Source organism: Pagrus pagrus (assembly GCF_965226575.1).
Source record: "Pagrus pagrus genome assembly, chromosome: 1".
Classification (NCBI taxonomy): Eukaryota; Metazoa; Chordata; class Actinopteri; order Spariformes; family Sparidae; genus Pagrus; species Pagrus pagrus.
In genome coordinates, this window is record NC_140185.1 from 5,577,675 (window position 1) to 5,590,861 (window position 13,187).

Consider the following 13,187-nt stretch of genomic DNA (forward strand, 5'->3'; position numbering starts at 1 on the left):
CACCTTGCATAATCAAGGAATCCAGGAATGTGAGAGGCCGTCTATGACCAAAACAACACAAAATAAGCCACAGAAAAGTCAGTAAATTAAGTCATGTTCTCTGTGTTGTTCTCCATGGTGCTGCGACCGTGCTACAAATGTACAATGGGTAGGGGTTCTGCCCTAGATCCACATTCTTCACATATATTTTATATATACAGTACAGACCAAAAGTTTGGACACACCTTCTCATTCAATGAGTTTCCTTTCTTTTTATGACTATTGACATTGTAGATTCACACTGAAGGCATCAAAACTATGAATTAACACGTGGAAATATGTACTTAACAAAAAAGTGTAAAACAACTGAAAATACGCCTCATATTCTAGTTTCTTCAAAGTAGCCACCTTTTGCTCTGATTACTGCTTTGCACACACTCTGCATTCTCTTGATGAGCTTCAAGAGGTAGTCACCTGAAATGGTTTTCTATGGTTTTCACTTCACAGGTGTGCCCTGTCAGGTTTAATAAGTGGGATTTCTTGCCTTATAAATGGGGTTGCGACCATCAGTTGTGTTGTGCAGAAGTCAGGTGGATACACAGCTGATAGTCCTACTGAATAGACTGTTAGAATCTGTATTATGGCAAGAAAAAAGCAGCTAAGTAAAGAAAAACGAGTGGCCATCATTACTTTAAGAAATGAAGGTCAGTCAGTCCGAAAAATTGGGAAAACTTTGAAAGTGTCCCCAAGTGCAGTCGCAAAAACCATCAAGCGCTACAAAGAAACTGGCTCACATGAGGACCGCCCCAGGAAAGGAAGACCAAGAGCCACCTCTGCTGCGGAGGATAAGTTCATCCGAGTCACCAGCCTCAGAAATCGCAGGTTAACAGCAGCTCAGATTAGAGACCAGGTCAATGCCACACAGAGTTCTAGCAGCAGACACATCTCTAGAACAACTGTTAAGAGGAGACTGTGTGAATCAGGCCTTCATGGTAGAATAGCTGCTAGGAAACCACTGCTAAGGACAGGCAACAAGCAGAAGAGACTTGTTTGGGCTAAAGAACACAAGGAATGGACATTAGACCAGTGGAAATCTGTGCTTTGGTCTGATGAGTCCAAATTTGAGATCTTTGGTTCCAACCACCGTCGCAGAAAAGGTGAACGGATGGACTCTACATGCCTGGTTCCCACCATGAAGCATGGAGGAGGAGGTGTGATGGTGTGGGGGTGCTTTGCTGGTGACACTGTTGGGGATTTATTCAAAATTGAAGGCATACTGAACCAGCATGGCTACCACAGCATCTTGCAGCGGCATGCTATTCCATCCGGTTTGCGTTTAGTTGGTCCATCATTTATTTTTCAACAGGACAATGACCCCAAACACACCTCCAGGCTGTGTAAGGGCTATTTGACCAAGAAGGAGAGTGATGGGGTGCTGCGCCAGATGACCTGGCCTCCACAGTCACCGGACCTGAACCCAATCGAGATGGTTTGGGGTGAGCTGGACCGCAGAGTGAAGGCAAAAGGGCCAACAAGTGCTAAGCATCTCTGGGACTGTTGGAAGACCATTTCAGGTGACTACCTCTTGAAGCTCATCAAGAGAATGCCAAGAATGTGCGAAGCAGTAATCAAAGCAAAAGGTGGCTACTTTGAAGAACCTAGAATATAAGACATATTTTCAGTTGTTTCACACTTTTTTGTTAAGTATATAATTCCACATGTGTTAATTCATAGTTTTGATGCCTTCAGTGTGAATCTACAATTTTCATACTGTACTTCTGTACTGTACTTCTATCAGATATTCCGTCAAATAAAAACTGCATACTCTGTTCTATACCCGGTATATCTATTGCATGTCTGCCCGTCCTGGGAGAGGTGTGATCGCTGAGGCTCTTCCTGAGGTTTCTGCAAAAAGTGTTTTGTTTTGATTATAGGACGTTTTTCCTTACTCAAATGGAGGGTCTAAGGACAAGGGATGTTGTTCATGTATAGATTGTAAAGCCCACTGAAGCAACATGCTTGTGATATTGGGCTATATAAATAAAAATGATTTGATTTGATAGGATACAGGTATCACTCAGCTCTCATTACCCCAGTTCTTGCCTCCCTTCATTGGCTTCCAGTAAAGCACAAAATCAATTTCAAAATTTGATCAATCAGATATAAGGCTCTGCATGGCCTGGCACCTGCATATGTAACAGAAATACTGAGCCCTTATTCTAGTGGTTGTCTTCTCCGGTCATCTGATCAGGGCCTTTTATCTGTTCCCCATTCACATTTCAAATCCAGACGTAACCCTGCTTTTACGGTGGCAGCACCGAAACTTTGGAATAACCTTCCCCAGTCCATTACATCTGTGGAATCTGTGATCCGTTTTAAACAACCGCTGAAAACTAATTTCTGTAGGTTAGCATTTCCATAAATTCCCCCAGCTTTGCCTTACTTGACTCTTGTGTTTGTTTGTATGTATATATGTATGTATGTATATATGTATGTATGTGCACTGGGTTTTGACTTGTGCACTTTATCCTACATGTGAAGCACTGTAACTGCGTGTTTTAAAAAGTGCGATACAAATAGTCATTATATTATTATTATTATTATTATTATTATTAATTTGAGGGAACAAATTACCAATTTGGGTAAAAATCATTTATGTGCATAAAAGATAAAGCACATTTATCCCAACAGCTTACTGATAAATAAGAACAGTATAGTTTACTCAGATCTTTTCTGGGTAATACCAACTATTACTTTTAGCCAACAGGTTCAGCCTCACAGAACTGACACTGAGATGAACAACACAGACATATAGTACAACATCTTTGTGTGTGTGTGTGTGTGTGTTGAGACCTTACCTGTTCTCTCTCAGGAACAGGGTACATGCAGGTGATCACAGCTGGACTAGAGAACTGTTTCTGGGGCTGACTGAGTGGACACATGTCCTTCAGACTGTAGACAAACACTTCCTGCTCCTATCACATGAACACACAAAAATGATTACACGATAATGAACACACTGTGTGTAAAACTCCAGAAGATACATGTATAATTCTGTTCACATCATTATTAAATGTTCTCTATGGATGTTCCATCATTAAAAACTCACTGTAAGGAGCTGGGTCAGAGTGAGGTAAGCCTAGCTTAGCAAGACTGTAAGCAGGGGAAACAGCTAGCTTGGCTCTGTCCACAGTTAAAACATCCACAGAGCAACAATAACACGGTGTACCTGCTTGTTCAATCTGAACAATAGGAAAACAAATATTTGGTGGAACTATGTTGAACTCTTTTATCTACTATCTAACAAGTGTGGTCATTACACACATGATTTGTTGTGATGGCTCTGAACCAAAGACTACAAACAATCTCAAACACTAGTCTGACAGACACACTACAGGACCCATCCTGGCTCTGTTTTCTCTGGTTCCTTCTCTCTCAAAGGCTTTTCATAAAACCTGCTACAAGCAAAACTCTCTCAAAAGAAGTGAGGTTCTGAAAATATCAGATGAATTAACCAACAAAACCTGTTCAAGAGCACTCCCTGCTCCAGAGTGTCTGTGGTCCAACTGTGTCAATGTGATTTTAACCTGAACAATGGGTCCCCATATTCATTGAAAAATGAACAAATTCTAAATCAATTGTTTTCCCGGACATTTCGATTGATTCTCAAATTTTCTGAGGTAGCTTCATTGAAAAAATTCCAGGTACTCCAAGCTTGGAAACATGGTGTCTGCCATCATGGATATTCTGAGTCAACCTCACTTTGGGAAAAAGTCAGTTCAGTTGTATATTCAGTTGTTATTCAGTATTCAGTTGTATAGTCAGGTCATCTTACATGAACTATAGCCTGAACAGGTGCTGTAATATTTAATTAGAAATCAAGCATAATTGACATTAATTTGCATGAAAAAAGTAAATATGACTTCAGGTGGTGTGTACCTCAGTGGCCATCCACAGAGTGTTACCCATCTTCATCTGACAGCAGATCCGACTGCCTGGACAGGACATCCTCCTCACCTCCATCTGACCCTTCTCTACATTTACCACACTGTAGTTCCTACACCACACACACACACGCACACACACACACACACACACACACACACACACACACACACACACACACACACACACACACACACACACACACACACACACACACACACACACCAGACAGTCAGTGTCTGAAAAACTGAGTTCGAAAATTAAGTTGAATAATCAAGATATCGCACACACCCACCACTGCAAACATCAAGTCTGCAAACTTGCAGACTTTTCAAATCAATTTTGGATTTCAGGGCTTGTATGGAGCCATTTTATTTTATTTTTTTTAACATTTTACAAGTCCCCATCTACTTCAGTTGTTTAGTAGAATTCTGCAAGGCTTTTTTGAAGCTCCAGAAATGTCTGGATGACATGCAAAGAAACCTTGTCTGCAGAGAATTCATGGTAGGTTAACTTTGTGAAAACATATATGACTAAAAAGAGAAAGATTATTTCCTGCATTAAAGCCAAATGAAAAGCAGTTGTTCGCTGTCCAAAGTGAAGAAAAACAAACCTGTCATCCTTGTCTCCGCTCCAGAACACAGCACTGTATCCCTGCAGCTGGGACAGGAAGAGTTGGGAGTGGCTGTCGCAGGACAACACATAACTGAGGCAGGGGAAGCTGGGCTCCTGCATCTGCCTCAGACACTGCATCGCCACCGGCCTCTGCGCACACACACACACACACACACACACACACACACACACACACACACACACACACACACAGGGTTAGTCTGATCTGCTGTTTGACATTTTTTCACAGGCTTTCTGCCCACAAAGATGACTTGTTTTGTTCAAGGGAACACACAACCAAGCCATTAGGAAATGACCCCGGCTTTCTGTGGTGGTGAATGAGAATTTTTTTAGTATCTTTTAATGTCTTTTCTGGGGTCTCCAGCTTATCCTCTATCTTAGCCACACTGTGAACAATCAGTCTATTTCATACAAAGCAAAGCAAACAAGGTACTTGTACAAGGTTTGTTTTTGATTGGACACTTTGTTGGACAAAAATAAATGGCGTGAACAAGCGGGGAGGCTAACCTTCTCTGGCTTGGTGTCCCAGCATTCAGTCAGTAGGCTGTGGAGGCAGCAGAACTGAACCTCCTCTGGACTGCCCAGCACTGGCCGGATGCCTCTGGAGAGCTTCTTCGCTATCTGAAGCTGGTGTTGTCCCAGTGCTGGCCTGCGCCCAGTCAGCAGCTCATACAGCATCATACCATAGGAGAACATGTCCACCTTTAGGCAGTGATGATGAGAGAAATAACAACATCAGAACAACGTCAGATTTCACAGTCACATCTGACCTCAGTCACCCTTTGTCACCCTGTTGTCAACAGGGTTGTCAACCCTGTTGTCACACATGAAATATTAAGTAATACATATCAGGAATGTAGAGAAGGCCAGTAAGACAAAGATGACACTGAAATGACACCTTTGGGAGCAATTCGACACAGCAGAAGTAAATGTGATTAATCTGGTACCCCTGCATGTGTTGGGGCAGCGGCAGACATTTTTCCCCACCCAACCCTGTGACCTATATAAGAATTCAATATTTGCTGCTTCTGAAACATATGCTAATTTTGGTGTGTTTTTGAGCATCCATTGCCCCTCAACAACTTCCACTTTCATGGTGAAACCTTGAATTCACAACGCTGCCACGGGCACAGTGTGCAACGTAAAAACAACATTTTAATGACTTGATAACCTCTCGCCCTGTCACCCTTAGTGCTCGGCCCTACATATAAGGAATATAGCAAAATAGGATCATGGAAACACTTTACTAAGAAACCTGTGCAAGGCATGATGCCATAAAACAGGTGTAAAACATACACACATGTGCCAGAACACTGTTTTGAAAGCTAAATGAAAACTATAGTCCCACAGTTATCAGTGATCATGTGTGAGGAGGTGAATGGCAGTGATGGCTTGACTTTTACTGATAATGGAGACACTGTTTGGCAGATACTCAACAGCAACACAATGCTGGCTTATCCCGGCCCCCCCCGTTATCTCCTGGAGCTCATTCATCTGTGTATACTCAGGACTCTGATTGCCTTGGATTTATTTGCAGTCGCCACGGCCGTTAACTTAGACAAACAATAGTGCACTGCCAAAAGCACTCAGCTACTTCTGTGGGGACATCACTTGGTAGTGACTCCAGATATACTGTCATGCCATAGCATACCACAGAAACAGTGGCTGTGGAAAACTATGGCATATTCTTATAAGGAAGTCCTCCTGATCTCAATCTGATGAGTCTAGAACCTTCTCACTTTACACTTTATATCCTTACTGCAAAGACAAAGAGACGCCATCAGCCCACAGCTGCTGTTGATTGCTGCAGGATTGAGTCTTAAAACACTGAAATGAATTTGAATAATCTCAAAATAAATGGCAGTTTTGAATGGGTTCTGCTTAGATACCTGAAATACGGTCTGTGGTCAGACAAGCTTAAGAGATTTTCTTGTTTTGTCCCGTCATAAAGTACGGCAGTAAATACCCCAAGTACGTACTGAAACAAATAAAGACCCTACACTGCTTCATTCAGTTATTTTCCGCTATCTTAAATGAATACGGACATGAAGATGAAGTCACTGCAACCCGGTCAGCCCTCCCAACCTGGTCTTTGGTGAACTTCCCCTGGAAAACAGCATTTCTCTGTAGAGTCCGCTATTTACTGATGGTGATTGTGTGATGGAATTGAGAGCAAAAAATGTATCTTTGTCATTTTCCACGATGCATGGTGGGTCAGGATCCCAACACAATGTAACAGCATCCATAAGATTAATTTTTTTGATTTATGGGTACAAACCTGGTGGAAGAACACAGATCTCAACGTTATGATGTGACGTTACAGTCACAACTCTTTTGGTTCCGCAATGCCAGCATGCTGTATGACATGACACATGCAGCGGCATGACATTCATGACATTTCTAACTGCAATAAACAGTCCATGTTTGGGACTCCTAATTGTCACTTAGCTGTGTTGATGTCCTAAACACTTCCTGCTTGTGTTACTGTATATTGTCCAGATCTTCCACTGAAAAATAAATGTTCCATTTCTTGCCAAGATATTTGCAGCCGGCAAACACATTAACAGCCATTTTCATTTATTTTCCTATTACAATTCTCAGACCTCTCCCACTCTCTCCATCATTAATTCTCTCTCCAGCCTCGTCTGCATCTCATGAGAGCAGCTGAACCACATCAAACGGTGAAATTAACCCAGTAGAAGAGGAAAGGTGTTTGATTTGCTGAGGTCAGCAGACTCTGTGAGAGGGGCTGAGGAATAAATTTCTGCTCCTCCACAGAGGCAGGGCCCTGTAAAACAGTAAGCCCTAGTAAAGCTAGCCTCCCTGGGGAGTCTAGGATCTCAGAGCAGACTGGTCCAGCTGTGTCAGAGTAACACACTGCTGTGATCTGTCAGCACACAGATCATACATCAATTTGATTGGATGCTCAAACTCTAGAACTCAGTCAAGTAGATCAATGATCTGTTTGTGTTTGCCAATAATGTGGCCATTTTCTTGCTTCTGATGCCGATAAAAAACAATACACTATCCAAATTGTGTAACTGACAACTGTAGAATACAACACTCGACTAAATAGTCTTAGTTTGGTAATAGAGAGAAACTTGAACTGGGAAGGTGCATGGTTGTATTTTTTCTGTAGGTGTAAGAGTATTTTATTTCATTACATTTTGTTCATTTTGTTGTTGGAAAATGTAGGAAAAGCCACTGACATATATCTCCCAGCCGAAATTCGCCTTCGACACTTTGGCAATATCAACACGTTTTCTTCACATTCTGTTGATAATGTTAATACATTTTTTGGAATGTTTTAAACTAAATTAACTAATTCTGGCTATTTATCACAAATTGCTCCTTTAAGTTATTTAAATAGTTATCAAAGATATATTCCGTTTCCCTCCACTCAAATGTGGGGATTTCATGGTTTTCTCTGTTTTACTGTATTGTCAATTGGAAATCGTTTTATAGCACTTCACAGACTGACTAATTCTTATATACTAATCTACAGATATATCATTCATTTCTTTCCCTCGTGTGCTCCTTCCGGTGTGTGTGCTTGTGGGTGTGGTGTCGCCGCTGCAGCAGAGAGACGCACATGTGAATCATCATCTCATTAACTGCCACCAGATCAGCCTGGTCTTCTCTTCACTCTGGTGCCAGATTGTTCCGTCTCATCCGGTGACTCTCCAGCGTACTCTCAAGTATCGAATCTTGTGCTTTTGATCTCGTGTTTGATTTTTCATGTCTTTGTGTGACGCTATTTTTCTGCTTGGCTCACGTGCAGATCTCTCCAGCATCTCTCTGCTCAGCATTCAGCGCCATTGTTTTCACCTGCTCACCTGAGTATCCTGCACCTTTCTGGAAACCCAGTGAGACCTCTCTACCCTGACTCTGACCTCAACCAGCTCACCTGCCTGCTTTCGTCTTTGTCAAATTCCCTCATTGTGAAAATAAACCTTTTTACTCAACACCTTGTGTCTGTTTCTGGCTCTGCCAGCAACCAAACACAACAGTTTGCTCATTTTAGACTATTTTTAAGGAAATGTTCTTATGTTTAAACAACTTTCAACATTTGAGACATTTGGTTTTGGAGAAAATGTTTTTTTACCACAAAGTAAAGTATAGAGAAAGCATTGTTTTGGTATCTGTAGTGGAACTGACTGCAGGTCAGGTCTTGTGTGCCTGCAGAGCTATGCACTATACAGCCGTAGTAAACCCTGCATGTATCTATCGCTTTTCTTCCTCCTTTCCCATTAAAGCAAACATGTGGAACTAATCAGACATTATGGCAACATGCTGCAGAGAGGAAGCAGCCAGCTAACTGTGAACCCTTTGGAGTGATGAGTCAAATAAATACAGAGGGTTTCAGGGGAAACTCCTTCCTTCCCAACACTTTCTGCTCATCCATCAGTGGGTCAAACTAATGTTAGCACTTGTGCCCTGTTACTGTTTCAACATTACCAGGTAAGGAATAAGTGAGTCTATACAGACGTACAGAAGAAGGAAAAATGAATCACATTAAGGTAGAGTGCAGAGCAGCAGCATGGACAAAGTGGAGACCATAACAAGTGACCCCCTTTGGAATAAACTCCACTTGACTTTGTTTTGAGATAATCCTGCTGTCTTCAGTTTGGAATGCAGACAGATGTAGATTATATGTGCATTGCTGAATTTATGTCCTGACAGCACTATTCAAGTCTCTAATTCAGGTTGTGGCTGACAATACACATGGCCAGTCATTTGTTTGTGAAAATCTTGATATTGATTTGGGGACAATGACATGGCTAGCTAACTAGTCTTAATGGAATGGAAATGGTAACTGGTAATGGAAAATACTTGAAAAAGGGTTGGCACACGGCAAATGATTGGACAAACCATCTGTCTATCACCATCTATAACAAATAACTTAATAATCAACAGTGGTGGAGCACTACCACCAGCTAACCAGCTGGTAAATCAGTCTCTTACCAAAGCCAGTCAAGAGAAGAGTGAAAACATCTTCAGTTCTGTTCTTTGCTCTTCTTTCAATGAAATAATCTCTTCAGTTCTGATATAACTGATGCTTTAGCAGCATCTGAGTCAACCTTTTTGGGAGCAGCCATTGTTGTTTTCCAACGAATAGTTGCTTCTCCCTCTAGTCATCACACCTTAACCACATCCATAGCTGCCAGCAGTTCCTCAAAGGCTGCTTACTGGTTTGGCCCCTATGTGTTCGGCCACAAGCGCTTAGCATGAAGCCTGGCAAGATGTATTTGCAAGATCACATGATTACTTGATCTCGCTAATCCAGCTGCCTCACAAAGTAATGAGTTTCCTTCTCTTTTTTGGTTTGTGATTCTGTGACTCAGCTGCTGTACTGATATTCTATTAGCATACCAAAGCAGTCTACATATATACTATACTTTAGTTGACTGTTCATACTTAATGTAAAAAATCTGGCAAGCAGTTAACAAGATATCTTGTTGTGTGTATTTATGGTCCTACAGACAGACAACACCAACCTTACAATACTCCTCACTGCTAATGGGGAAAAAGTGCACCACAATCAGCCCAACAACGATACAAGATTCAAACAATACAAATGCTACACACATTACATAATGTGAGTTAAGAAGAGGTGGTCAGTACTTTCTCATCATATACGATGCCTGGTCGAATCTCAGGAGCCTGGTAACCCGGTGTGCCTTCCACCCCCAATGCCCCCTCATGGAAGGATTGTCGAGAAATGCCATAGTCAGACAGTTTAATGTTGACTGGATCTTTCTCCTGGAAGAAGACACAGCTGCGATGAATTATAGAAACAAATCTGTTTCCTCATAAAAAATAGTATTTGCTCATATGTGTCAATTTTCCATTTATAACATTTCAGAAGCCTGCCTCAGTCTTGATAAAGGTGGACAAAAAAAAAAAAAAAAAAGAATGGTTTGTTTATAGTAATTGATGTACAGACCTCCAGAGACCACACCAGGATGTTGTCAGATTTGAGGTCACAGAAGATGATGCTCTTCCTGTGAAGGTATGCCAGTCCTGCTGCAATCTGATATGCTACTTTGAAGGTTAGCATGTGACCAAGAGGCATGTACCTGGAGCCTAAAAAGACAACAAATAACTTATATAACAGACATTGAAGTGGGAAATTAAAGGATGAAGATCTCTGTACGTGCCTTTGCCTTTGTGCCTCTCCTCCAGAACAGTGTTGAGGCTGCCCAGGGGGGCTAACTGCAGGGCGAAGCAGAGCGGACGGATGCTGATGCCCACCAGAGAGACGATGCAGGGATGCTGCAGAGAGTGTAACATACTGGCCTCCTGACGAAATTCAGAGAAGCTCCGACAAGCATCTGCAGATTGCAGATGTTTCACCATGGTGTCTGAGACAACGAACAAAAGAAGGATAAGACACATCAAAGTTAAAACATTATACTTTCAAATAGGATGTGCAGAGAATAGATCTGTACCCAGAGGGAGCTCATATTAACTCATTTTCACAAACTTTCTCGTATTTACAACTACAACGAATCTACCATTCTTTACTACTGTACATACACTTACCTGTACTATATATGCTCACACAGACCCATATATGTTTATACTACTCTCCATACACATCGATCAACCACAACATTAAAATCACTGACAGGTGAATAACATTGATAATCTCGTTACAGTGCAATGTTCTGCCAGGAAACCTGGCATTCAGGTGGATGCTTCTTGACACACATGAACTACGCAAACAGCATGGCAGATCAAGTACACCCCCCCATATCAACAGCACTCTCCGATTGCAGTGGACCCCCAGCAGGGCAATGTACCCTGCCACACCAGAAAAAATTCTCAGGAGTGGCCCCAAGATTGATCTGGACTCCAAATTCTCCAAAAATCCCTGTGGGATATGCCCAACCAAGACGATTCATGGTGGCTCCACCTTAGATGGAACTTGGCTCTTACCCTTGAGGCATGGACATAGAACTTCTGGGGCCGTTCTGTGGCGTCCTGTAGTGTCTGGCACTGGAGTCGTGTGGGTTGCAGGGTGGGGCAAGCACATCCCAAGGATGCTTGTTTGGAATGGGATCTGGGGAATTTGGAGGCCAGGCGGACACCTTGAGCACTTTGTCACATTGCTAGAGACATTCCTGAGAAGTTTCTGCGTTATCAGGGTGCATTGTCCTGCTAGGGTCACAGCCATCTGAGAGTGCAGTTGCCATGAGGCAGTGTACTTGGTCTGAAACAGTGTTTGGGTGGTGCATCTCAAAAGGTATCTACGCACATGAATGCCAGTCCGAAGGTTTCCCAGCAAAAAAAACATTATGTTGTAACAACATGAACACTGTTGTTGTCTTCACCTATCAGTGATTTAAAATTGTGGCTGATCAGTGTATATTATACACACTTTATATTTTGCCTAATGTAACTCTTGCACATACTGTATATATCTTACTATCTATTCGTTTATTAACACTATACATATGTACAGTACATTACTTTTGCACTTGTTTTTTGGCACTTTCACAATTTATTTTTAGCTTTTTTTTTAGCATTTATCTCCTGTTGACCTTTTATTCTATTTGTGAAAATACAAAAAAGGGCCATTTCACATCCTTTTTCATGTCTAGACCACATCAGACCAGGTCCAGGTCCAGGTCCAGGTGCAAAACTGCTATACTTAGACTAGTCAAATCTGGACCACAATGAGGAGACTCCAGAGACTCAGATTCGTGAAACCTTCATGTATTTGTGAAAAAAAGAAAAATAACAATTACACAATAATCTTAGATTTACAATTTACAACAAGTGGCTTTCTGAAAAAAGCTGTGACATGGCCCTTTTTTTCACAACTAGACTAAAGGTTTCACAAGAAAGAAAGAATCTTTAACCCCTCTGGGACAATGTAGTCTAGAATTAATGAGTCTAAGTATAGTGGTTTTTGATCTCTGTCTGGACCTGGTCTCAAGTGGTCTAGACATGAAAACAGAGCATAAAATCTAAGTATGAAAAAACAAACTTATTTGTTTCATGGTATCAGATTCATATACGAATAACAAAAAATCTTTTTTTCATTTTCCAATTTTGGGTTTCCCAATTGAATATTAAAAGAAGGAATGACACACAGATTACACTACATGATTCTGTGAGCAGCTAAACATTTCTAGTGTGTCGTACAGTTGTTCACGTGTGTGCATTAGCTTCACGTGTTTGTTAGCACATTAGCATACAGAGTGTATGTTGTTGGCATTCATTAGCAAAGTGTTCTTTAGCGACTGTTAGCCACTGTTGAGTTAACCCAGTTAACAACAGGGCTTTAATTCATTGTTTCTGGTGTGGAAACCCTGAAGATTTATCAGAGACTGCTTTGAGCTGACAGTACAGTATCAACTTAACACTCAGTGTTCACAGTTCTTCGCTGGAGAAGACAACGCTGTTGCTGGACACCCGCGTGCCATCTTGTTCGTCACTGAGAACAAGAGACTGGTAAAAGCAGCAGACCACGGCCGTTGAGGACACCTGCCCGCCCTTTTGTTCATCAGAGACCGAGAGAATGGTAAACCTGCCGACTCGACTTAGAACGCTGAAAGTAGGTACCACACTTTTATTTTTTTTTTTACTTTTACACGGCTAAGCAAGCCAAAAAAAGG

General features: G+C 41.7%; 1 protein-coding gene across 1 annotated transcript in view; it reads right to left on the bottom strand.

The window, feature by feature from the left end:
* The window catches only part of lrrk1 (leucine-rich repeat kinase 1), a 104,648-nt gene that overhangs the window by 19,423 nt on the left and 72,038 nt on the right, over window positions 1-13,187 (bottom strand). The window contains exons 27-33 of the mRNA XM_084354121.1: window positions 10,722-10,925; window positions 10,508-10,647; window positions 10,186-10,323; window positions 5,068-5,262; window positions 4,538-4,689; window positions 3,919-4,036; window positions 2,838-2,954 (exon numbers count right to left, since the gene is read on the bottom strand). Of these exons, the coding sequence (XP_084210247.1) occupies window positions 2,838-2,954; window positions 3,919-4,036; window positions 4,538-4,689; window positions 5,068-5,262; window positions 10,186-10,323; window positions 10,508-10,647; window positions 10,722-10,925 (1,064 nt within the window). The remainder of the gene's footprint in view (window positions 1-2,837; window positions 2,955-3,918; window positions 4,037-4,537; window positions 4,690-5,067; window positions 5,263-10,185; window positions 10,324-10,507; window positions 10,648-10,721; window positions 10,926-13,187) is intronic.